Source organism: Delphinapterus leucas, chromosome 2, assembly GCF_059928025.1.
Source record: "Delphinapterus leucas isolate spDelLeu-1000000601 "Yukka" chromosome 2, BTC_Dleu_Yukka2, whole genome shotgun sequence".
Taxonomy (NCBI): Eukaryota; Metazoa; Chordata; class Mammalia; order Artiodactyla; family Monodontidae; genus Delphinapterus; species Delphinapterus leucas.
Genome location: NC_143130.1, coordinates 80,739,944 through 80,767,873, shown reverse-complemented (window position 1 = coordinate 80,767,873; position 27,930 = coordinate 80,739,944). Strand labels below are relative to the sequence as shown.

At 34.1% G+C, this 27,930-nt stretch overlaps 1 protein-coding gene across 13 annotated transcripts in view; it reads right to left on the bottom strand.

The window, feature by feature from the left end:
• Positions 1 to 27,930, bottom strand: part of ZNF280D (zinc finger protein 280D) — a 131,097-nt gene that overhangs the window by 92,078 nt on the left and 11,089 nt on the right. For 9 of the 13 annotated variants that reach the window (XR_002645399.2, XR_016392092.1, XR_002645400.2 and 6 more), the window contains 7 exons: positions 19,625 to 19,840; positions 16,251 to 16,397; positions 13,813 to 13,878; positions 13,573 to 13,712; positions 5,516 to 5,633; positions 296 to 466; positions 42 to 151 (listed from right to left, as the gene is read on the bottom strand). Coding sequence is in view for 1 of the 13 variants with exons in the window: in XM_022579570.2 (XP_022435278.1) it covers positions 42 to 151; positions 296 to 466; positions 5,516 to 5,633; positions 13,573 to 13,712; positions 13,813 to 13,878; positions 16,251 to 16,386 (741 nt within the window). In the remaining 12 variants the exon portion in view is untranslated. The other 4 variants (XR_016392093.1, XR_016392094.1, XR_016392096.1 and 1 more) reach the window with 3 other exon arrangements.

Sequence of the window (27,930 nt, the reverse complement as noted above, 5' to 3'; positions counted from 1 at the left end):
TTTGCAAACCTTTTTAAAATTAAATTTTGAAAAAGTTTTACCTTCATGTGATTTTTCAAAGGATCCAAAAGATTGAAATGAATATTGCACTTTGGACAAGCTCTTGGAAAAGGTGTTCCATTTTTAGATTGATTTGATGAGATATTTGTACCTAAAATAAATTCAAAATATATATGATTCAAAATTCATCACTTTTTAACCTTCAATAACCATTATTGATAGTCTGTATTACAATTTCTATAATTCATATATAAATACTATAATTTCTTTTTTATATGCTACATTTCATATTTACCTTTTGACGGCATAGCCTGGGGAGATGTCACTGAAAGAGATTTAACTGAAGAAAATACAGCTGAGGAATTTGTTCCAGAAACACCTTCACTGGGTTTAGACTTTTTTGGATTAACACTGTTTACTTCAGAAGTAGAAGGACGTTTTGATAAAAATGAACTTTCATTCATACCTATAATGATTTAAATAGTGAGAAAATATTTTTAAAGACTTTAGAACATTGCTTACAACTAAGTAAAAATACTTTGGAGTGAAATTAAATGTAATATAATTGAATTATCACATCATACAAGTAACAATAAATAATGACAAAAATTGATGTGATCAAATGTTAGGGGATATAAAGAAACTGTATAAATATCTATTACATACTATATATATTCAAATTATTCATAAAATACCTTTCTATGTAAGGCAATACTAAATATAATTTCAAATAAAGAAATATATAAACAGCTATTATTAAAGAAGGCAGAGCAAGCAAAAACACAAAAAAAGTTAAAGCACAAAGAATATGCCAGGGTTCCCACAAATGAATTAACTTTAGATGCTTAAGTGCGTGAGTTTGTTTTAAAAAAAAAAAACCCAAAAATTTAGAGAGACACTTTATAAGCTTTTTATTTAATGACTTAAAATGTCTAATGAAAAGTTAGCTTTGTCCACCTAACTAAGAGGTGGTCTACTGATGGCTTTAGGTTATATTACCCATTTATTCCTACATACAAAGTGGAAACTACTAATCTTGAATGATAAAACCTCATTCATTCATTCATGTGAAAGGGTTCATAATAGAGTTAGTATTATACTATGGTTTTCAAATTATCTTCCCCAGAGCTTAATGGGCTCCTCTTAGGGAATACCCTGGGTGTGTTTGACAGAGAAACTCTGCTTTTATATTTTACTTATTAGACTTTTGCATAAAATTTTGTTTTTACAGGAATTTCATTCCTAAATGAAGTCTTAGTTTGAAAACTATAACCTTTTTGCTAAAGGATTTTAGCCTTATTCAGAGCCATAGCAAGGGAAATGGGGATATTTAGGCTATAACTAGGCTGGGTAACAAGGATTTTAAAACTGCACATCATATTCTAATGCTCCCAACTGTACACTAAAAGTATAAGCAGTAAATACACTAGAAATATTCCAGGCTTTTAAACCAGACAGGATAAGATCAAATCCAGGCTCTGTCACTGACAGCTATGTATTCTTGGCTTATTTAATTAACTTCCCTGAGCCTCAGTTTGTTCTTTTATAAAGTAAGAGTTATAATACCTTATTTTACACAGCGCTTTTTTTTTAAACATCTTTATTGGAGTATAATTGCTTTACAATGGTGTGTTAGTTTCTGTTTTACAACAAAATGAATCAGTTATATATATATACATATGTTCCCATATCTCCTCCCTCTTTCGTCTCCCTCCCTCCCACCCTCCCTATCCCTCCCACCCCTCCAGGCGGTTACAAAGCACCGAGCTGATCTCCCTGTGCTATGCGGCTGCTTCCCACTAGCTATCTACCTTACGTTTGGTAGTGTATATATGTCCATGCCTCTCTCTCGCTTTGTCACAGCTTACCCTTCCCCCTCCCCATATCCTCAAGTCCATTCTCTAGTAGGTCTGTGTCTTTAACACAGCACTTTTAAGATCAAATAAGATACTGTATTTAAAACACCGAATACAGTATTTGGTACAAACAAGGCAATCAATAATAAATGAAAGCTATTATCATTACTAAAAAAATTTCATATCTTAACTTACTTTTAAAAGCAACCAACACAACATCTAGTACATAGAAAGCATTCAATAATAAAAAACAGCTATTATCTTTACTAATAAAATATTTTATATCTTAACTTACTTCAGAGGGGAAAAAATTATTGTAATAGATTCACCTGTCCGCTTTTTAATAAGGAGAAATATGCCCGGAAAATAAGAGTATTACAATAGTTGGCTCCTCTGTTTCATCCTTTGAGATAACACAAAAATGATTTTTTTTTTCTACCTTCAAAGCATGTGATTACTGACGGCTATACTATGGGAACGCGGGAAACATTCTGTGTAATCACAGTAGCATTCTTGTGAGATGCTGAGGTTACCTGAAAAGCTAATGAGTGCTGGTATTTTGGATTAATATTCTGATTATATAACAGCCTAGACAGTACATTGGACTTTTATTATAAGTATTTTTTTAACATAAGAAATAAAATTACTCTGAATTTAAGAGTTTTAAATTCTGACCCTTGAACATCTCTATTGTCTTTGGCTTGTATTGTTTCCCACACTCAACACCTCTGTCTTGGCCAGTAAAAATCCTATTCTCATTCAAGATCAAACTCAAACCCAGTTCTCTCCAAATATCCATGATCACTTGACCTTGATCAGTTAATGCTATTGAACATATTGCACCTGTTACCATTCATAACAAATATTTGTTGTAGAGTCCTTTAAAGCTTATAATGCATTTCACGTTTTATTTATCTTATTTGGGCTTCAGAAAGCCCTAATTGAAATAGAGCAAGAATTAAAATTATATCTACAAATGGCTGATTGAAGGTCTGGAGAATGAATGCATTAAATAAGAAAAATAAAATCTCTATTTTAATAGTATGAGAAAACTGAAGTGTAAAGACATGCTAAAGGCTACAAAAATCTTAAGAATAGCAGTTCAAATCTACAGGCTAAAGTCTCTCTGCAGAAAAAAACTTAGAAGGAGAGCAGGAGTCACTGTTCTTAGCCCCAAGAAGTTTCAAGAACTCAGACTTTTTCTATAAATAAAGTTCATGTGTTTTGTAAAACCAGACTTAAGACAATTATTTTTTCTCCTTGTTTCTTTTGGTTCTTACCTATTTTACTAACTAGTTTTTTACAAATTTGTAGGTGATACCCGAAGAAGTGAATATCAACTAAATATTATCTAAGTGGAAAAACATTTTAGGTACTGATATTACTATTAAAAAAATCAGGAAGCATTTGGTAAATTTTCCACACTAATTTATTAGTGAAAAATCTAAAAATTCCCCCAAATCTCAATTTAGTCAAATATCTGAAATATATCAAAATTGCTAGTATACAAAGCATAACTGCCTGTACAAGGAATTTTCAATTAGATAAAATTCTTTCATAACACACTAATTTATTTTTGGTTAATGAAGAACTTTGTTAATAGTATATAATAAAAGTAACTTCTTCAATAGGGAAATTTCATTACTCCTTCAACAGGCATTTACTGAGTAATGACTACAGACAAATTTAGTGCAGCCACTTTATAACAGCACTCTGTAATCATATTTTATACCTAAATCATTTATTTGAATAGAAACACACTAACCTAATTGAGAATTTAACTATAACCATACACTTTTCCATACTAGTGGTCATAGAACATAATAAATATTCCTTTTAACAGAGTATTTAGGATATCAGAGGACTTCTCTAACTTATAGATATTATTTTAAGGTTTTTCTCAAAAACAGAAATACAGATCAATGGAACAGGATAGAAAGCCCAGAACTAAACCCACGCACCTACTGTCAATTAATCTATGACAAAGGAGGCAAGAATATACAATGGAGAAAAGACAGACTCTTCAATAAGTGGTGCTGGGAAAACCGGACAGCTACATGTAAAAGAATGAAATTAGAACATTCTCTAACATCACACAGAAAAATAAACTCAAAATGGATCAAAGACCTAAATGTAAGGCCAGACACTATAAAACTCTTAGAGGAAAACAGGAAGAACACTCTTTGACATAAACTGCAGCAATATCTTTTTTGATCCACCTCCTAGAGTAATGAAAATAAAAACCAAAACAATGGGACCTAATTAAATTTGAAACGTTCTGCACAGCAAAGGAAACCATAAACAAAATGAAAAGACAACCCACAGAATGGGAGAAAATATTTGCAAACTAAGCAACGAACAAGGGATTAATTGCCAAAATGTACAAACAGCTCACGCAGCTCTATGTCAAAAAAACCAAACAACCCAATCAAAAAATGGGCAGAAGATCTAAATAGACATTTCTCCAAAGAAGACATACAGATGGCTAAAAAGCACATGAAAAGATCCTCAACATCACTAATTATCAGAGAAATGCAAATCAAAACTACAATGAGGTATCACCCACACCGGTCAGAATGGCCATCGTCAAAAAGTTTACAAACAATGAACGCTGGAAAGGGTGTGGAGAAAAGGGAAGACTCCTACACTGTTGATGGGAATGTAAATTGGTATAACCATTACGGAGAACAGTATGGAGGTTCCTTAAAAAAATAAAAAAAGAGTTACCATATGATCCAGCAATCCCACTCCTAGGCATATATCCGGAGAAAACCATACTTTGAAAAGATACATGCACCCCAATGTTCACTGCAGCTCTATTTACAATAGCCAAGACATGAAAGCAACCTAAATGTCCATCAACAGAGGAATGGATAAAGAAGATGTGGTACATATATACGATGGAATATTACTCAGCCATAAAAAGAATGAAATAATGCCATTTGCAGCAACATGGATGGACCTAGAGATTATCATACTAAGTGAAGTAAGTCAGACAAGAACAAATATCATATGATATCATTCATATGTGGAATCTAATTTTAAAAAATGATACAAATGAACTTATTTACAAAACAGAAACAGACTTACAGATATCGAAAACAAACTTATGGTTACCAAAAGGGAAACGTGGTGGGGAGGGATAAATCAGGATCTTGGGATGAACATACACACACTATTATATATCAGATAGATAACCAACAAGGACCTACTGTATAGCACAGGAAACTCTACTCAGTATTCTGTGATAACCTATATGAGAAAAGAATCTAAAAAAGAATGAATATATGTATATGTATAACATCACTTTGTTGTACACCTGAAACTAACACAACATTGTAAATCAACTCTGCTCCAATAAAATTAAAATAACAAAATAAAAATAAAAGCTTTTTCAGGCCATGTTTAATGCCAAGTGCGAACAAGGTCAAAGTTGGTTAGCCTACTTAATTAACAGGAAGAAATAAAATATTCTATTAGTAAATAAGATTTCATTTAAAACTACCTAAAAAGGCATTCGAGAACTACTAGCGCCATTACACCTTACAATATGTGAAAAACTTAACTTGAAGGCATGGACTTCAGAACAGAAAGTCAATTCCATATGCATATTCATCAAGTTTCTTTTTCTAATTTTTTGAAAAAGTGCTGAAACCAACCTGCTATAGAAAGTGTTGGTCCTCCTTGGTAAAGTGGTAATCCTGTATCCTGGGTCAAGTCAAACAGTAACTCTGAAGAATTATTAGAAACAACTCGTGATGACTTCGTTACATAACCCTGTTAAAATATTTCAAAGGAAGAACATTACATATATTCAACATAATTACAATTATTTTGTTTCATAAGCTTTTATAAAGGTAAATTTATCTGTATGCCAATATTATAAGGATAACCTTCGATGACTCCATTACTAATAAGTTATAAAACACAAAGGCAATTATTACTATTATGCCAAAATTATCATCTACTAAAACTGAAAGCTTGTTCCTGACTTGTCAATTAAAATGGGGGGAAAATTCTAGCCTGATATTTTTTCAAGGTAAAAGAAACATACAAACCCATTTTAAATCAGTAAGACTGATACACTTCAGAGGGTCACTAAAAATGCAGGATTCCTATCAAAGAGCAAATAATAGAACTTACCAAAATCTTTGGGTAAAAGCAAGGAAAAAATATGTAAATATTCTGACATACGTACAATTTTAGAAGCTTCTATACCTCTATAAACCCCACAGATAAAAATATCAGGGCAAACATACTGGGAATTAATCTGCAGTATGGTGCATCAGGGTTAAGGATGAACATATCACATGATATGAGTTTTGGGATCGTCTTTACTGGCAAAATTTATAAGCCAAGTCTTAGAAAGAAAACTAATGGGTCCCCCCTCTTCCCAGCACCCTACGGAAAGCCATGCTGGGCCAGGCAATCTCCCACCTCTTAGGGCAAATACAAAACTGCCAGGTCAGCAGGGTGAGCAAACAAGAAAGCTAGGCACACAGGGTTTAGAATGGAAGCTGTTTATAGGACTGATCTGGGACACCTGCTCCATTCCTGAAGTGCTTGGAGCTCAAGGAAAGTTTCAGCCCTTCCATCAGGAGAAAGTGTGGTCCCAGTTAACAGGAAGATATCAAGAGTGAAAAGTATGAAATGAATCATAATATAGTCAAATATAAGATAGTATAAATTTATATGTTAGCACACACATATATTAATATAAATAATCATAAAATGTGGTCAATATAATTTAGGGATATATATGTATTCCAAAACTATTATATATTAAATATACTGATACACATACACAAAAATAGAACCCAATTCTATTTATAAAAGACCATCATTGTACAGAGTGAGCTCTCATTAGAGTGATTTTGGACCATTCTATGAGTCATAATATATAACAAGCAAAAGCTCTAAGATTTAACAAGACTTAAAGATCAAAAGGGAAAAAGTCACTTTAAGAGAAAAATTGGCAAAGGGCATAAACTGAGGCACTTCAAAAGCAAAAAACAAATGACCAATACATACAAAAAACTTTTTTCCCAACTTACTAGTCAAAGAAATGCAAGTAAAGACAATGGCAATTACATAACACAAAATAATTGCCACTTCTCTTGAAAGTATCAAGGTCATAAGAGACAAAGAGTAAGTAACTGTAGAAAAATACGAGGAGACTAAGAAGAAATAACAAACTGTTAAGGTGTGATCCTAAATAGGATGCTGGGAATGAAAAATGACATTAATGGAAAAACTAGTAAAATTCAAATAAGGTCTGCAATTTAGTTTTGATAAGTAAAATGTCAGCATTAGGGATATTGTATTATATTTCCTGTAAGTCTAAAATTAGTTTGAAATAAAATTAAAATTTATCAATTAAAAAATAATAACATATACTACTGGCAACATAGAAGCTATATTTAGGTATAACTTTTCCACATGAAAATTGTGGCAGCAGCTATCACAGGCTTTATATTAGTTCACATCCTTTCATCCAACGATTCCACTTTAAAAATTTATAGTAAGGAAGTGAAACTGTTTATTGGAGAATTATTTTTAACAGCAAAAAATTAAAATCTTTATGTCCAACAATGGAAAAATGGTTAAATAAATTAAAAGATTACCATGCAGCCACTAATATGTTTTTGAGAAATATCCAGTGACAAATTCCTAGTAGAATGTTCAGTGAAAAAAGAGAAATATGCATCTGTGTATATAGTTTGGTTCTGACTGATATAATCTACACTGTTTGAAGGGGGGAAAAATCAAAATACAGTATGTACACTTCTCTCTTTCTAAACTTTCCCAACAAAATACATATTATTTCAAAATACAAACGGGAAGGTTTTGCTTATTTTGTGCTTATAAATTAAGGGACAAATAAGTTTTAAGAATTTTGGTTTACTACTAACTTTTCTATTGACATGAGTTTGTCCATGGGAAGTTATAGAAACAAAATATGGGTGAAGGGAGTCAAAGTGAATAAGCTTCCAGTTATAAAATAAATAAATTATGGGGATGTGAAGTTCAGCATGGTGACTAAAGTTAATAATGCTGTGCTGCATATGTGAAAGTTACTAAGAGAGATCTTAAAATTTCTCATCACAAGAAAAAAATTCTGTAACGAGGTATGGTGACGGACTTTAACTAGACTTACTGTGGTGATCATTTCACAATATATACAAATATTGAATCATTATGCTGTACATCTGAAACAAATATGCTGTATGTCAACTACACCTCAATAAAATTTTTTTTCTTAATTTAAAAAAGACATAAGCCTTCCTCACCACACCCTGCACGCATTGCAGATCTGTGACTAAATAAATGATTGTTGCTGTTTTAAAAAAAAAGAAGTTGTTATGGAAATGGGTATCGAAGTAACCCAAGCCACTCAAAGAATTTGAAGCCTAACAGATATTTGCATTTGAGGCTTATTAACGTGCAACATTTAAAAAAGAAAAAATCTGTGATGCCATCTAACTTAATTGTAACCAAGCACAATCTTGCTTCAAGATATTTTCTTCAAATATTTACACTTAAAAAAATGGATAATATTCACCTACATTTTCTAAAACAGTTCTTTAACAGAAGTACAAAGTTAATACTGTTAAACACTTTCCTAGGAAATAACTCTGGCTAATGTAAGCACCACAGTTTCAGAGAGCAGGCACACATTATTCAACAATACCTGGTAGACTTCCCGAGTGGTGCAGTGGATGAGAATCCACCTGCCAACGCAGGGGACATGGGTTCGATCCCTGGTCTGGGAATACCCCACATGTTGTCGAAGCAACTAAGCCCATGCGCCACAACTACTAAGCCTGCCCTCTAGAGCCCACGAGCCACAACTACTGAGTCTGCGTGCTGCAATCACTGAAGCCTGTGTGCCTAGAGCCCGTGCTCCACAACCAGAGAAGCCACCACAAGGAGAAGCCTGCGCACCGCAACAAAGAGTAGCCCCCACTCGCCACAACTACAGAAAGCCTGTGCGCAGCAGGGAAGACCCAATGCAGCCAAAAATAAATTTTAAAAACAACAAAAAAAACAGTAACTGGTTAAAATAATTATCCAACATGGAATTTTTAAAGTCTCCTAAAACTTTTCAGAAAGATATCAAACACAACAGTAAGGGTAGAATGGGTGCTAGACTGGGATCCAGAAAATCCGCACATTTATTTAGCTACAAAACCTTGGGCAAGTCACTTCTGAACTTGAAGTTATTCACCCTTCACACCTAAAACACAAGCCACAGTCATATTTTAAATATACTTGCACTTCACGGTTCACTGCATGTATTAAATCAAGCAGTTGTCACAAAGACCTTATACCCCATTTTATAAGTAGGTAAACTAAGGTTAGGTGTGGTTATGCAAGGTTCCTAATACAGCCCCACTTATTATTGATGGAGCTGTAATTAGAAGTTGGGTCTAATTACAAAGCCTATGCCCTTAAGCTATATCACACTGACTTTTTAAATGATAACAATATATCCCCACTACCTGAAACAGATTTAAAAGAGACACTGAAGTATAGAGATGTTACATGAAAAAGTAAATATACACATACATACAAAACATGACATAAAATGAAAAACTATAATTAAAAGCAGTGGCTTCCAAAATTCACAGTAAATAATTTCCTTACATAGCGTCCTCAATTCATTCCAGAATATATGTCATTCTTATCTGTGCACATTAGAATCACCTGGAGAGCTTTTTAAAATGTATTACTTCCAAGACCCATCCACCCAGACCAACTGACAAAATTTCGCCTTTTAAAAACTCCCCAAGATCTGGAACTATCAATTGAGGTGTTTTGATTTAAAAACTATGCCCACAGAAGTAAAACATTTTGAGTTAGAAAAAGCTCTAGTTTCTAACTTTTATAATACCAAAGATATCACCCCTCACTTTATTTTTTTTCCCCCTGGGTCCAATGTTGGAAAGATTTTTATCTATCAAACTGAATTAAATAATAAAGTTTCTTTTTCCGGTTTTCTATCCTTCCAAATGCCAAACAGCTTACAATACGCATGAGAAACCTACCAAGTTAATTTGATTCCACTAATAACAAAGAATCTTTACATTTTGGGTAGCTTACCATCTTAGGATCCAAGATTGAGAATCAGCAGTCTGGGTAAAATTATCTCTCATTTTAGAAATGAAGAAAATGAGGCTCAGAGAGGTTTTGCCAATGCTTTAGTTAAGAACAAGGCAGAATCAGCATTCAAGTCTCTTGCTTCAATCTTAAGTTATTTAAACTACTAGTCCAGGGCTCATATCAATATTATTATTTCAGAATGCTAAAACTACAGAAAAGATTTGGGGGGGCGTGGTATTTGCCCAAAGATACTCTTATTTTTTATGATATATGACCTCTTCAAAATATAAGTGGGGGCAGAGTTTATTTAGCCATAGATTTTTCTTTTCATGTAAATTAAATTTAATAAGTCTTCTATGAAAGATACACCTCAAATATCAATTTTTAGTGGTAACAAATATGTAGATTACCTTATAGTAATATGATATAAAGTGAAGGAAAAATGGATTAGTCATACCAAAAATATCTGGATTCAATTCTGGTTTTGAAATTGAATATTTGCAAGAAAATTTATAGGTGCTTTGGTAGTTGTTTCACTTATTATAAAAAGAACAAACATTTTAGGGGAAATTTACTATTTCTGTAAGGTCAATGCCAAATAGCTTATGAAGCATGAAAAAATCCACTGAGTTAATTCAAGTCCAGTAGCAAAGAATCTTCACATTTTGGGTAACTTTTTGTTTTAGTACTCTAACTCCTTGGTTTCAGAACCCCTCTACACATTGAAAAATTACTGAGGACCCAAAAGAATTTTTACTTAGGTAGGTTATATCTACTGATATTTACCATATTAGAGATTAAAACAGAGAAATTTTAAAAATATTTATTAATTTCATTTTAAACAATAATAAATCCACTACAGATTAACATAAATAACATTTTGTAAAAAATGGCTTATCTAGCAAACACAAAAAATCAGTGAAAATAGTGGCACTGTTTTACATTTCTGCAAATCTCTTTAATGTCTAGATTAATCAAAAACTGCTATACTCTCATACCTGCTTTGGCTTTCATTCTGTTAAAATATGTTGTTTCGGTTGAAGAATATAATCTGGCTTCATAAAAATTAATAGTTGAAAAAGGGAATATTTTAATAGCAAATTAGAATAAATGGGGTTATATTTCTTTGATACAATACCAAAACTCAACAGTTGGTATTTTCTTTTTTTTTTGCGGTACACGGGCCTCTCACTGTTGTGGCCTCTCCTGTTGTGGACGCGCAGGCTCAGCGGCCATGGCTCACAGTCCCAGCCGCTCTGCGGCATGTGGGATCTTCCCGGACCGGGGCACGAACCCGTGTCCCCTGCATCAGCAGGCGGACTCTCAACCACTGCGCCACCAGGGAAGCCCGACAGTTGGTATTCTCTTAAAGGTTTGTTGCAATGTGGAATCTCACTCCTTATCACTGACTTTTTTGAACTTTGTTACATTAAAATCTATTAGCCTTATCTTGCACTTTGAATGAATCTTATCCATGCATGATTTTATGACATCATATATTAGTTATTTAGAAAATATTGGTTTCTTTGAATTACGCACATCTTCCAAATGTTGAAAAATTACACAATATCAAAAAATCATATTTATTAATACCGCCACCCACCAGAAAAGATTTTACGTACTGGGAAGCTGTCAAGATCATGATGGCAGGTTCAGGTTCAAGTTGTTCAAAATTCTAACTTTGCTTGATAGCTCAAATTTCATCGGTGGCAAGAAATACCACCAGTTGTTTTCCTTGAAGTGGCAGGTGCACTTTGTTCAATTTTGAGGAACTGTCTACCAAACAGCAAAGACTGAAGAACTCGTGTGTGGCAGACAGACTTTAAAGTAGCTTCCATGATCCCCACGCCCTGGTATTCATGTCCTGTGTGATTCCCTCTCTTGGAGTGTGCACAAGACACATGACTTGTTTCTGACAGAATATAGCAAAAGTGACAGAATGTACATGATTTTTTTGTATGTGATTACATTACATAAGGCTGTAATGCCATCCTGCTAAGGATTCTCTCTTCCTTGTGTGCTTCGAGGAAGTAAGAAGCCATGTTGGAAAGACCCACCTGGCAAGGAGCCAGCCAAAAGCCACTAAAATTCTGAGACTCTCAATCTGACAACCCTTAAGGAACCGAATGGTACAAATAAGCATGAGAACTTGGAAGCAGATACTTCCTGAGTTGAGAGCTTCAGATGAGACTGCAAGCTCAGAGCCCACACCTTGAATGAAGCCTTTAGGGACTATGAAGATATGACCTGACTCCTGACCCACAAAATCTGTGAGATAATAAAAGTAGGTGTTTTTAAACCATTAAGTTAATAGTAGTATAAACCATGGTTTGTCAGTCATCCTTTCAAGTTAAAAATGGTCTTCTGGGTAGTTTAGCTCACAATTTAATCACACTAGTGCTTTTCCTCAAGATAATCATACCTCAGACACAGTAATACTTTATGCACACCACCCATTTCATCACACAAAATATTTTAAAAGACACATGTATCCAAGGGTAGAGAGTTAATAAAATTAATAACGTTTTAATTCTTCATCAAGGGAACGCAGTATGACTGGAATAATTTTTATTGTGAGTGCAGGGTGGTGACTAATACAAAAACTACTATTCATACTAAGGAACCAGCAGTTTACCCACCACTGCTTTTGCATCATCGGTGCAAATGTCAACACAGTGAAAACACAACACAGTGAAAAAAGTGTCTTTGTGTTATTGTGACAATACTGTTGATCCAAAACCTATAAAAGAGTCTTACAGGAACCCCAGGGGACTGAAGACTACACTTTGAAAACTTTCACACTAAGGCAATGCTTCCATTTTTTTTTAGAAGTATACATTTACGTACAATACACATGCATGTATATACAAATACAAATAAACTATGGATTAGTCTGGATTGAAATCCCAGATCTATCATTTGCCAGCTGTGTGACCCTGAGTGAATTATTTAAATTATTAAATTTAATATTTAATTATTTAAATTCACTGTGAGCCTCAGTTTCCTCAACTATAAAACAGAGAAAAATAATAGTGCCTACTTCATAGGAACATTTAAGAATTAAATGAAATTAATTCATGTACAGCATTTAGCACAAAGCCTTGCACATATTAACAACTCAGTAAATATTAACTATTAGTTTCTGTTAAGAGTTATTTAAACTAACTAAACTATGACGGTATGTTTTCAGAATAAAAAGCTCCAGTAGCCTCTTAGCAATTTTCCCAATTAAGAACTAAGAACATTTTTTTTTTTTTTTTTTTTAGAACTAAGAACATTTGGCCCAATTTACAATCTGAAATAGTTTGCCATTATGCAATATTCATTACTAATTATACTTTTATTCATGTTTTGATAGCACAGTTTTCAATACTGTACCTATTTAATTTAAGCATATTACCTAATTTAAAAACAGGCTGAGTAGTTTGTTACTGCAATTATTATTTGGGTACCAGTTGAGCTATCATAGAGAAGGTGACATTTTCTGATGCTGATTATGATTCCATTAGATGATTACCCATGGTAGTACAGAATTTTAACTAGGCATTGTTGATACTGATAAATAATATCCAATGTATCCCTCAGCTGGCTGTGTAGTTTCAGAAACACTTACAGGTTTAGACAAAGGCTGAACAATAACAGAACTATCTGAAGATCTAGATTCAGGATGAAAATTTACTGGCGAGGCAGGCACTGGATTTGATGTTGGGTTCGTGTAGTGTTGACTTGTAGGCTTGAATGCAGCAGTAATACCTGTATTTTAAAATTATACAACACATTGAATATATTTCTATATAATCAATGATGTCAAAATACTTCACTTTAAAACAAAAATAGTACAATAATACTGTACCTCGGCTGAGCGCACCATTCTTTATTCCCCTTGAATATGAGCTGGGGTTTACTCTATTCAAAATATCTATAAAAGATTACATTTATTTTAAAATTCATTGTTTGAATGATATATATATTAAGATAATAGAAATCATACACTGAAAACAAACAGATTCCTAGAAGGAGAATACAAGTTAACGCTGACTTATGAATATAGTTAATTTTAAACGTATATATCTTTATCTACTAAAGAAATAAGATTATGCATCTTAATTATCTTATAAAATAAGAACAATCTTTCTAACTGTAATTCAAAATCCAAAAGCCAGAAGTTAAAGATTGATAAATATGACTACATGTAAGTCAAACCTTCTGCATGGCAAAGAAACAGTCATATAATTGGCAAAAAATTTCTAAAAATATATTCATATACAACTATAATTGAAGTATATATCTTTCTTTGAGTGATGAAAGGGCTATACATACACTCAAGTTCCTATTACTCAAAATTAAACCCTGTCTAACATCCATATCCAATTCACACCCTTATAAGCCCTGAAGTATCATTATAAGGGATCTCACTGGATTATCTGCACCATTACTGAGTCCTGAAAGGGAAACTATCAGAGAATACAGACTGCAATGAACATTACCAGAATACCTTACAACTTAAGGGGCTTCAAATTTATCACTATACCAGAAGTCAGAGCATAATATGACTTTCAGGATCAGTTTAAAGTTCCTAATTGCAGTTTAAAGTTCCTAATTACAGGTTTTTCAGTAATCAAACTAAAATTTAGAAGAGTAAGGATTGCCTGAAATTGTTGGTTAGAAAAAGGTAAAAGCACAAACACCATACCTCATATAAATTTCCTTTTTTCCCCTCGTAGTAGAAAGGAACCAGCTCCCATAAAATAATTCTATAAAGTAAAGGGCCATATAAAAGTAGGACTGTTTTCTGAAAATGGCAATGCAGTGCTCTATACCTAAGTACTAGAGATGTCTTAAAGGAGAAAAATCTGCTCAAGCAACTTGACCCCATTTTCACTCAGAAATTCAAGATTAAGTATTTACTCAAACCATCAAAGAACTACTGCTAAAGTCCTTTTGGTGTTTGTATTCTACGAAAGTTTGTACCTTCCTTTCTGGCAACTGTATATAAACATTTAGCTCATACTCCATATGTTAAAATATTTTATGGCTTATACATAAACAGCAATAAAATCATTTAAATTGTGCATCTTAAGAGTACACAAAAGAAATTCTTCCTGGTCAATCCCCTTCTGACAGAATTATTTTAAAATATATGTTATTCCAGTTGAATACTGTTAACAGTCATCTACAATCAATATAAATTCAACTTAAATCTTAACTGTCATCTTTTCAGTAAGAGAACTTGAGTAACAATTTTGCAATATGGTAATATTCCAGTATAAAATAATCACAGTGGCAAGAAACAGTAATTAAGAGAATATATAATTATGTTCCACTATCATCAACAAGCATGCCATCACGCCTAGTTCAATTTATAATCGAAGTGGCACTCCACTTAGAACCTCTAGGAGTTATTATCAATCTGCCACAAAAAAATGCTACTGAGAATTCAATTGGTTAAGCTATTCTTCCTCTAATAAAACTGACTAAAAATGCCATTCCAAGTTTAGAGGCAACAGAAGGAAGAGCCAGGCCTTCAAAAAATTTAAAAGTAGTCTCTTAATTACACTTCTATGCACTAACTTGGTAAGAAAACACTAGTATGCTGGTAACATTCTTTGGTAAATTCTCCTGGCTTAAACAAGCAAATAAACATGTAAATGCAATGGAAAGGGATCTATTTTCTCTTTCTCTCCTGAAATTTGTACATTATTTCTCTGTACTTCTATACATTTCTGAGTGGACGTTTTGACAAGTGTCGTTTGTCTTTAACATTGTAACAATGTCAAATCGAGTTACTCTAACTGAAATCATTCACTGCCTATATATTCTGTAGCTATGTATAGATGACACTGCAATGAGGCAGTTGCTTAGATGTAAGAACCCCTACCTGAGACTAACCCAAACTTATTTAGTGTATTCTGACATTTTAAGCAAAATATTCTAAACTCTTCTGTTTCTCAGTTTAAAAGAGGAAAAAAAAAAAGAAAATGAACAAAAATATAAATAGGTTTACCTGGCCCCACTAAAAATTATGATTTCTAATATGAAAAGACCTCCAGTGTCACCAGCTAATCTTAGTCCGTTTCTTTTTCTCACATCTGATATTTCAACCTCTTACCTCCTTCCTTAAGTCCCCAGTCAAAACCCTGACTCTGAAATTCTTACTGACCTCCCACCCAATCTGTCATCCCTAACTCCCTACAGAGGAACAAGAACTTAATACCTATAAAACAGTTCACAAGTTTTTCTATTAGAAACAGTATCTTACAAAACTGGGCTTCACTAAAAGTAAATGCTCACTTGAAATTGCTGGTTTTGAACTTGATATCTCTCCAACAAAGATCGGCTCATCATCATCATCATCATCAACCTCTTTTACTTTCTTCTGCCATGGTTCCAACTCTTCTTCTTCACATTCCATAAAGAGTTCTGCCATTTTTGATTTATCTAATTTTCAAAAGGAGAGAAGCAAACCTTATTTTCAAAAAGAAAAATAAATACATTTTTTGTAATACATAGTATGATATTTAAGATCTACTTTAATAATCCTAATAGCAATTTCTGAATTGATATTTATAGTTAGTACATGGTAGCAACAATGAGAAACCCAGAGCTCACTCTCTAAGATATAAACTAGTAAGATTTAGATAAAGAGATGATAGGTAGACAGATAGACAGATGGATGATGGTTGATAGTAGTTCTTTACAGTGGACAGAAAATTTGGGAACAAAGTCAGTTTCAGTTATATGCCTAGAATATGATTGTATCTACAAAAAAAGATTGCACCTAACCATTATCCAAAAAAAAAAAATGTACTAACAAAAGGCAGATAAACTAAGAATAAGAGGCAACAGGTGGGAGATATAACAGAAAAACTGAATCAAATTCAGGAATGCCAGGTACACAGCAAAGCAGGGATGAGGTGCTAGGCTAAAATAAAAGAACAAAGTGAGGCTTATTCCAATCCGGGAAAATTAGACATTTCCCACCTGAAGAAACAGACCAAAGAACATACAGTAAATATGACCACCCTAGAAGTTCTGACCAAGCACAGACCTCCTAGGAAGCATTTTAGTGCCTCAGTAATAGACAACCAATTAGCACCAGAAATTTTCGGAAAACCTCGTCTTTCAGACCAAAATCAATAAAACAAATAAAGAGTCCTAAGGAAAAGAGATAATGCAAAAAGCAAGACAAATACTAGAAAAAATATAACTAGCATTTTTAGAGATATGAGACAAAAAAGGATGTTATAAAAAGTAATGTTCAGAAACAAAAATAGAACTAAAAATACGATAGCCAAATTTTTAAATTCAGTTAAAAAAACCAAAATGTCCTCAAAGGTGGAACTACGAGAGAAAAAAAAAATTTATATATACATACATACGTACACACACACAAGTATATATATAAACAAAACAGAGAACACAAGGTTGTTAGAAAATCAATTTCAAAAGTACAACACTCACCTAATAAAATTTATAGAAAGAGAACAGAGAAAAAGCAGGGGGTAGGTTATCAAAGAAATAATGTAAGAAAATTTCCTAGATCAGAAGACAAAAATCTCTTGGTTGAAAGATCCCACTAATACTCAGTACAACAATCAAGAAAAAAGTTATACCAAGACATATAATTACCAAATTTCAGAACAAAAAAGATAAAGAGAATATCCTCAGATCTGTAGGGGTTGGGGGGCAGAAACAGATCATATAGAAAAGATCAAGAGTAATAAGAATAGAAACTAAAAGACAGTAAAGTAATACTTATAAAATTCTTACCAGAATTATTTTTCAATTTAGAATTCAAACTTTTCATCAAGTGTGAGAGTAAGGACCAGCAACATCACACAAGATTTACTTCCCAGGCACCCTTTCTCAGGAAGCTACTATACAATCCACCAAAACATGAGACTCAGTCAAGAAAGAGGAAGACACAGGATGAAGAAAACATGGCATTCATCACAATACAAAGTCCCAGAACAACAGAAGTTCAGTAGGCCTAGAGAACAACCAGTCCAGACTAATTCAGGAGAACAGTACCTTCAGGAGTAATGTCTCTAGGAGGCCAAAGAAAAGATGATTAAAGTATAAACTTTTAGACTACCTGACAAGTTTTACAGTATAAAAACCTGAATTGAGAGGCTCTTGAGAGTGTGAGAAGATTTAGCTATAGACTTCAATACAAGTTAGCAAATTAAAAAAACATGAAAAGTATTAATTGCTGGGTACACCAGAAGAAAGAAAAAAATAAAAAGAAATGTATCCTCTCATATGCTATTCTATATATAATGGCATATTAATAGCATATTACCATGCTTGTCAGTGAACAGTATTTATATGGTCATCATAATGAAAATATCAAATATGGATTTGATTTTTTATGTTAGGAGATACTTAGAGGGAAGGAAGGCGTAGCTGTAAGAAAGCATAAATCCTCATGATAAACATCATTAGAAAATGGTTAAAACTGACTATGCAATAGACAGCACACATATATATGTGCATAAGCACTCTTCAAGAAACTGAGGTTAAACCCCTTAAAGCCTTTTTAGATTGTTTGATTTTTTAAAACTATGTATATATATATTACTTTAAGCTGAGGTGGAGGAGAAAAAGGAAGAGTAAGAGGAGGGGAGGAGGGAAAAAAGAGAAACAGTACTGAAGGTCTAAACTAAAGTAACAGCAATGGAGATGGATACAAGTGATGCTTAACTAGATATATAAAGAGGGTATATATAGCTATATACCATACATATATATATGAATGGGACAGTGTGTGGGCGCTAATTCACTATGACCAGTTTCCTTAAAGGAAGAGCAGATCAGGGGACTTCCCTGGTGGTCCAGTGGGTAAGACTCTGCGCTCCCAATGCAGGGGGCCCAGGTTTGATCCCTGGTCAGGGAACTAGATCCCACATGTATGCCACAACTAAGAAGTCCATATGCTGCAACTAAGATCCCATGTGCCTCAACTAAGACCTGGCACAGCCAAAATTAATTAATTATTTTTAAAAAAGAAAGAAGAATAGCAGATCAGGACACAGATACACGTATTAAGGAAAGACCCTCTGAAGACACAGGAAGCAGATGACCACCTATAAGCCAAGGAGAGAGGCCTGGAACAGATCCTTCCCTCAGGACCCTCAAAAGGAACTAACCCTACCAACACCTTGATCTTAGACTTCTAGGCTCCAGAACTGTGAGCAAATAAACTTCTGTCATTTAAGCCATCTAGTCTATGATACTTTGTCATGGCAGCCCTACCAAACTCATGCAGAAGACAAAGATCTTGCTTACTCTTTTTAGCACAGTACTGCCATTGTCAATATATACAGGATATATTGTTGAGAAAAAAATTTTTGAAGATACGTAACAGCTTTACAATTTTTTTAGAAATAATTAATTTTTGTCTATGCATAAAAGAAACATACATGACTATGCATACCAAACTAATAATAGTAGCGATCACCAGGCACAGAGAGAAATCATTTCATTTCTACTTTACTCATATTTTAATTCACATTATTTGTTTTTATGTGAGCATTTGCTACCTTAACAATTTTAAGTGTTTTTGTTTTTAAGGAAATGTGCCTACCTCTCAGCCTTTCTCGTGATGCAAAGTTATTGGTACAAAAGCCACATACACTAGTATCAGTAGTGGCAGCAACACTTACTTTTTGGCTGAAAAGGGTTGTCGCCAATCAAGTTGAAGAGCTGACTTTCTGTAAATTGTCATTTAAGTACTGACAAAAGATATCAGTCAATTTTATGAGTCACTTTAAGTAAAGCCAAATACTGAAATGTGAAACTTGGGGTTTAGAAATTCTTGGATCTAATTTTGATCATCATGTGACTCCACACAAGGCAGCAAGTTATGTCTCTTTTCCTTCCTATAAAATAAAGATACCTAGTATTAAAATGGATTTCATTAAATTAAATATACACATACTTAATCATTTTTCCTGTAAAAAGCTCAATTTTTAAATTTGATAAGTTTAACATAAACATTTAACTCACTCTACATAATTGGTCCTTTCTTGAATGAACCCAAATTTAATAAGTAAAATGGTGATTCTATTAAGCTCTTAATATTTGAAGAAGTCTGAAATTATTAAATTACAAATAGTTTTTTAAAAGCATCCTTGTGTAAAAATGAATAATTGCCTCATAATGTACTATTTTAACAAATCTGAATTTTTCAGATGCTAAGTGACATTAATCTTTAACTGTTATGTATTCTTCACATTCCATAATACAACATAATCTTAAATAAGTTTTAGTTTATATTTCTCTGGGTTTTTTAATCAATGAAACTTAAAAGGAAAAAATTAATTGGATATAGTACTTCGTCATAGATTAATTCATTCAAAAAATAACTATTCAAACTAATCATACTCATTGCTTTCTGTATGTAAGGTAATGTACAAAGTTCTAGGGAAAAAACAAAGATAAATAAGTCACAGTATTTGCCTTCAAAAATTTATAATATAATATGTTTATAATTCAAAACAAATGCTTTTAGAATAAACATATAAAAATTTGAATTGGGGCTTCCCTGGTGGCGCAGGGGTTAAGAATCCGCCTGCCAATGCAGGGGACATGGGTTCGAGCCCTGGTCTGGGAAGATCCCACATACCGCGGCGCAAATAAGCTCGTGCACCACAACTAGTGAAGTCCGCGTGCCTCGAGCCCGTGCTCCGCAACAATAGAAGCCACCACGAGAAGCCCACGCACAACAAAGAGTAGCCCCCGTTTGGTGCCACTAGAGAAAGCCCGCACGCAGCAACAAAGACCCAACTTGGCCATAAATAAATAAAATCTATTTTTAAAAAATTGAATTGCCTTATTTAAAACAAGAATTTGCTTTCTGGGTTCCCACACATACAATAGCAAAAATTTTTTTAAATATACAAAATTTTTTAAAACTGCTTTACTGATTTTTTCCTACAAAAAATTTAAGTCAAAGGAAATGTGGGGTCTAAATTTTAAACTGTTTGAAAATTTTACTTTTAGCCATTGATAGATACCACCTGATGCAATGTCACTGTGTTAAATAATAAAGGTAATGCATTTAGTCCTATACACTCTCTGGTAAGGGGGAAATTAAGCCATTCCACAATCCACAGCTGTAGAGTCTACACATAAAAAGAGTACTAGGCTAGAAGCCAGAAGAACCAAGTCATAGCCCCAGCACTGGCACAACTTTCAGTCAAGTTACCTTACAATTCTGGGTCTCAGCTCTTAGTTCAGGTGTATTATCTCTAAGGTTTAATTCAGCTTTTTATACTTTAATGTATATTTTAAACATTTATTAACCATAAACAGTAAAATTTGGTGAAGAATAAAAGGTTCAAACTCTGACTCAACTACTTATTAACTGTATGACCTTGGCCAAGTTAGTTAATCTCTGTGCTTTGCCCACACACACACACACACACACACACACACACGTATATATGCATATATATGCGTGTATATATATATATATATATATAACTTAATTCACAGAGTTATAATGGAGATTAAATGATAATATACATAAAGCACATAGCTCAATGCCTGGCACACAGAAATCACTGAATAAACCTTAACCACTTTTAACTCTGGGCTAAATCCCATTTTAAAGAGCTCTAAAAACAGATCACAATTTCATTATTATACTGAAATTTATAAGCTAGCTATCAGCTGAGCATTTAGAAATCATTTTGTCCTACAGGATCTTCATTACAGTAGATCCCTCATAATAAAAGTTTAGCTTTATAAATAAACCTTCTGGAATGTGGCTGTCTAATCTATCCTGCGATATTTTCATCTTTTAAAAAAGCATTTATAAACTAGTTAAAACACTCAGTAACATATAAAATGTTAAACCCTCATATGCACATAACACACACCTATAATTTATCAACACTTAAATTATACACTCTACTAATCTTATAGAATAAAATAAGTATCTAATTCAAAATTACCAACATATAAAAATTAACATTTGGATAAAGTGTCTTATACCATTTCCATTTTTAAAAAAGCCCTTTCATTATATATGCATCCCCATAATTTAATTCTAAAAAAATCATTTTTAAAAATGAGTAGGTGGTAAATAGAATACAAAAGTGAATGTGAAGAATAAGGTAAATGGTTAAGTTCTCCATCTAACCAGACCCCAAAAGTTAGAGTTATTCGAAAAAATAATCCAAGAAATCACATTATGAAGTTAATCTTTGGTTTTTTTTTTTCATCATAAAAAATGACGTTGGGGCTTCCCTGGTGGCGCAGTGGTTGAGAGTGCGCCTGCCGATGCAGGGGATGCGGGTTCATGCCCCGGTCCAGGAAGATCCCACATGCCGCGGAGCGGCTGGGCCCGTGAGCCATGGCCGCTGAGCCTACGCGTCCGGAGCCTGTGCTCCGCAACAGGAGAGGCCACAACAGTGAGAGGCCCGCGTAACGCAAAAAAAAAAAAATTATGTTTTAATTGGGGATTACATTACTAACCAAGAAGTTGGCAACAACAAAACCAGATATGATTAACTTAACATAAAAGGGAAAATGTGAGAGGACGTCCCTGGCGGTCCAGTGGTTAAGACTTCGCCTTCCAATGCAGGGGGTGTGGGTTCAACCCCTGGTCGGGGAGCTAAGATCCCACATGTCTTGGGGCCAAAAAAACCAAAAACATAAAACAAAAGAAGTATTGTAACAAATTCAATAAAGACTTTTAAAAATGGTCCACATCAAAAAAAAAAAAGGGAAAATGTGAAACAGAAATTAATATCATTTCAAACGGTGAAAATTTATATTCAAAATAACACATAAAAATAAAGTTCAACTAACATAAATTTAGTCTAAGATTAACATGCTAGCTATAAGAAACATTAAACCTTTAACAATTTTGCTTATATACTTAGAAGAGTTCTTCAGAGGAATGATTTGGATGACACAGGGTCATGGAACATTGTTCAAAAAAGTTTGATTTATCACTTTTCTCCTCTCACAAATTTCACAAGAAATCAGGCATTCAAATCATCCCACTGACTTAAAGCTTTGGTTTATGTTCTATTTCATTTTATAAATCATTCTTTAGTCTTTGTCATTAACGTCATACTGAAATGGAGGTCTATAATTTTAGAATTCTAATCCCAAATGAATAGAGCTCTAAGGATTCGAAGTGGGTTCTTAACTATGAGTAACAGTCTAATATTTCCAACCCTGGTTTTATGATCTCTCAAGAATTTCCACTATCTCAAGGAGATAATAAAAATTAATTTTAATTTAATGTTCATTATCTTAAAAGCATACAGTCTTTTGAAGAAGAAGAGTCATGTTTAAAATTCCAGTTTTTTATCACTTAGTATCCATCACCTACTGATTCCATCATGGAAATTAATTTTAACAGGATTAGAAAAGCAGAGAATGATCACGTCTACTTTGACATTCTAAGACAAGTCACGCAAATAGAAACCTTAAATCATAAGATAAACCTGTATATAATTGAAAGAGAGACCCACAAAAATTTGATTTCATAAAATTCAGGTATTTAAATTTGAAATTTTATAAATAACTTATAATTTTTATTTAAAAACATTAAGCAGATGAAATTTTAAATCAGTATTTCCTCCTTTTATGGCTTTTGTTTTATTGTTAGAAAACTAAACATCTATCTTTTTCAGAATCAGTCTAGTTGTTACTGTTAAAAACCACAGACTTATTCTTGAAAATTGCACATTCTAACCACACAAAATGTACAACTAAAAACATCTGATCACTAGCAGCTAAAATACTGCAGACAAAATACTGGGGAATTACAGAAACTCTACAAGATATTTCATCAAATCTCACCCAATTTCTGAAAGACTCTAATTTTTATTTGAAGTAGAACACTGCCTTCTGGAAATGGTCACTTCAAGAAAGGGAGAAAACGACCTTAAAAAGGGAGAGTATGGATATACATAGTTTTATTTTTTAAATAAACAAAAAATTTCAAATGTCATTTTAAAAAAAGATGATTGGGCTTCCCTGGTGGCGCAGTGGTTGAGAGTCCGCCTGCCGATGCAGGGGACATGGGTTCGTGTCCCGGTCCGGGAAGATCCCACATGCTGCGGAGCGGCTGGGCCCGTGAGCCATGGCCGCTGAGCCCGCGCGTCCGGAGCCTGTGCTCCGCAACGGGAGAGGCCACAACAGTGAAAGGCCCGCGTACCGCAAAAAAAAAAAAAAATATATTCATTCAGGAATCTTAAGAGAAAGACGCAAACAGAGAAGGGGAAGGGTTGGGAGTCAGCCTTGAAAGAAGTGGCCTACAATGAGATCAGAACAAGGATAGGGAAAATCCAGGTCTTGAAAGAGGTTGCCCTAGCTACTTCCAAGAATAAGACTTAAAAAGCAATTAGGCCAGCTTCTCCTGTCCACCTCCTAATTTACAGAAAAAACTTCATTCTGTGAAGGTAGGTAATCAAAGAATTAACACTTTAATTCTCTGAAATTAGAAGAAATCCAGAATTCCTTAAAGCCTATAGGAGATCAACATATGCCACTTCAGCAATTAAGAAGCAGGAAACACAGAAAGAGCTCTCTGCCCTCCTCCTATCTGTCTAAAAGTAGGACATACATTTCCCATTGTGAAGGTCTTCCCCTTTCCCTCTCCCATTCCAGGAGGAGGAAAAACTACCATTATCACTGGAGACAGAAAGTCGGCATCAAGATGGGGCTGCACAAACAAACCTTACTAAAATAGCCCTAATCTTCCATTAGTTTCCCCCATATATATACATTCCCTCAATTTACCACTCCTAGAAGCCCAAACCTCTTTTCCTTTGACCTGCCACTCTCCCGCAATTTACCATCTTTTAAAAAAATGGTATATAAGCCCCCATGTCTAACCACCTCTTTAGTCTTCATTTTTTTCGATGAACACCTCCATTAACGTAAAAGTTAAAATATTAACATCAAATAAAATTTGTACACCTTTTCTCCTATTAATCTGTCTTTCATCAACTTAATTTGCAGATCCCAGGCACTTAACCTAAGAGGATAAAGGAAAAGGGTTCTTTTACCTCCACTACAAGTGAAAACCAATTCTCCAAGTTAGTGAGCTCAGATTTTCGAAAGACAATAAAAATACTTCATAATACTAATAATTAAAAGTTTAAAAAATAATACACTTAACCATTTTCTATCTAACGCAAGGCACAATCCTCAAAGAAAAAAGTCACTACCTCAAGAAACTATCTGGTAGGGGGATTATGATAAATATATAAATATCATACGAAACAGGGCATGGTAGCTGCAATAATAAAAATTGGAATGTCCAACGACAGATGAATGGATAAAGATGTGATACATATATACAATGGAATATTACTCAGCCATAAAAAGGAAAGAAACTAGGTCATTTGTAGAGATGTGGATGGTCTGTCATACAGAGTGAAGTAAGTCAGAAAGAGAAAAACAAATATTGTACATTAATGCATATAGGTGGAATCTAGAAAAATGGTACAGATGAACCTATTTCCAGGGCAGGAATAGAGACGCAGATGTAGAGAGTGGACATGTGGACACAGAGGGGGAAGGGGGGGGATGAATTGGGAGATTAGGATTGACATATATACACTACCATGTGTAAAACAGATAGCTAGTGGGAACCTGCCATATAGCAGAGGGAGCTCAGCTCGGTGCTCTGTGATGACCTGGATGGGCGGGATGGCGTGGGGAGGGAGGTCCAAGAGGGAGAGGATATATGTATACATATAGCTGATTCACTTCGTTGTACAGCAGAAACTAACACAACATTGTAAAGCAATTATACTCCAAAAAAAATAACAAAAATAAAAATTGGAAATGCTATAGCAGAGGTTCATGGCAAGGTGCTGAGGAAACCACAGAAATGAGAACTGTGCAAAATTCTGTGCACACATACATTTTCTGGGGCATCAAACTGTTATAAGGTTTATGAACCAAAAAGGCTAAGAATCTCTAGGTCAGGGGTTGAAAAAAAGTAATCACATCTAGCTGGAGGATTTGGAAATGCCCCACCATGGGAGAAACATACCCATTAATCTCTAAAGGAAAGATGTTTTCATTAGTTTTTTTTAAAGTAAAAATGCTCATTAAAAGGGGACTCAAACATACAGAAGTGTGTAGAGTAAAAAGTATGAATCCTTATTCCTTCCCCTGCCCTACCCCCAGTCCCACACATCAGAGTTTGCTATGTGATGCAGTGGATAATAATACTGATTGAAGATACAGATACGGTTATGGTTCAGGAATAAGAAAGGCATTCCAATGTCTTATATATCTTAACAAAGGGCAATATTCACAGCAATAATTTGGATAAAGACCATACTGTGTACAGATTACATTTATAGATGAGTAAATAGTATAATGCATGTTAAATAACAAATGAGACTTTCAAAAGATCTCAACAAAGTAGGATGAATGGTAAAATCTAGCATAAAATTAGTTTTGTATTTGCTCAAAAACCAAAATTTACAAAAAATATAAATTGAAGATATACTATTTATCAGTTTTAGTTACCAGAGAGGCAGTAAGTCCAAAGTTCATTCATTTAAAAAGTACATTTAGGGACTTCCCTGGCAGTCCAGTGGTTAAGACTTCGCCTTGCAATGCAGGGGGTGAGGGTTCAATCCCTGGTCAGGGAGCTAGGATCTCACATGCCTCAGGGCCAAAAAACCAAAACATAAAACAGAAGCAATATCATAACAAATTCAATAAAGACTTTAAAAGTGGTTCACATCAAAAAAAAAGTACATTTATTAATAAACATGCACTATGTGCCAGACATCGTGCCAGGCAGGAATACAATGATGGTCAAAAATTAAGACACAGGTCTTGCACTCATGAACCTTACAGTCTAGAGACAGAGACAAACACTCATACAAACAGATTAAACTGACAATATGTGCTATGAAGGCCATGGACAAGGAATTTTAAAACTCAGAGTAAGGAAGTTAGGTCTAGTTAGCATAATCAAAACTGGCTCCCCTAAGGAAGCAATGATTAATTGTTATTTGAAGAATGAGTTAGAGTTAACTAGGCAAACAGGAGAGGGAAGAAAGCATTCCATGCAAAAGCAGCAGCATGTGCAAAAGATCTATGGCACAGCAAATATAAGAAACTGAAAAGAAACCAGTGTGACTGGAAAAGAGAGCAAGATGGTATACAATGGGAGGTAAGATAGGAGTCAAACAATGCTGCACTTTGAAGACCATGTTAAGGAATTCTGTCCTTACCTGAAGAGGAACTGGAAAGCCACTAAGGGGATTTTAAGCAGGAACTGATACAATCAGACTTGTGATACAGTGTCAAAATAGAAGAATTTGAGTCTAAAGTGAAAGAGATGATGGTTTTATTCTATTCTGTCGGATTCAATCCCCACTTGGAATACTGTGTATTGGCTATGACTCCTTCAACTTTTAAGTAACAGAAAGAAAACCCAACTTAAACTGGCTTATGCAAAAGAGAATTTATTGGCTCATTTACAGCATTCGCTGTAGGCACATTTTAAACAATGATACGTAAACCTGGTTTTTCTCTCTCCATCCCTAGGCTTCACTTCCTCTATTCTGATTCTATCCTCAGAAAGGGTCCTCCCATTGTGAATGACTACAGTAGCTGAACTTAACACCTTCCAACATTCAAGACCAGGACAATGATAAAAGGACCAGCTCTGACTGGAGTTGACTGGCTTGGCTAATGTCATATGCCCTTCCCTAAACCAATCACTATTGATCCTCCTGGTGCCAGAGACCCAAAAGGGGCGGGGGGGGGGGGGGGGCGGGTACAACACACCACCCACAAGATAAATACTGGAGGAGGGGATGGTTCCCCACAGGAAAATCAAGATCAAGACATATGTTACCAAGGTAAGGGAGATAAGGGTGAATGGATGTTGGGTAGTAAAAACAACAGATGCCCACTACAAAGAATTAAAATTAAAGCTTTGTCTAGGTCAAAGGACTAATATATCTAA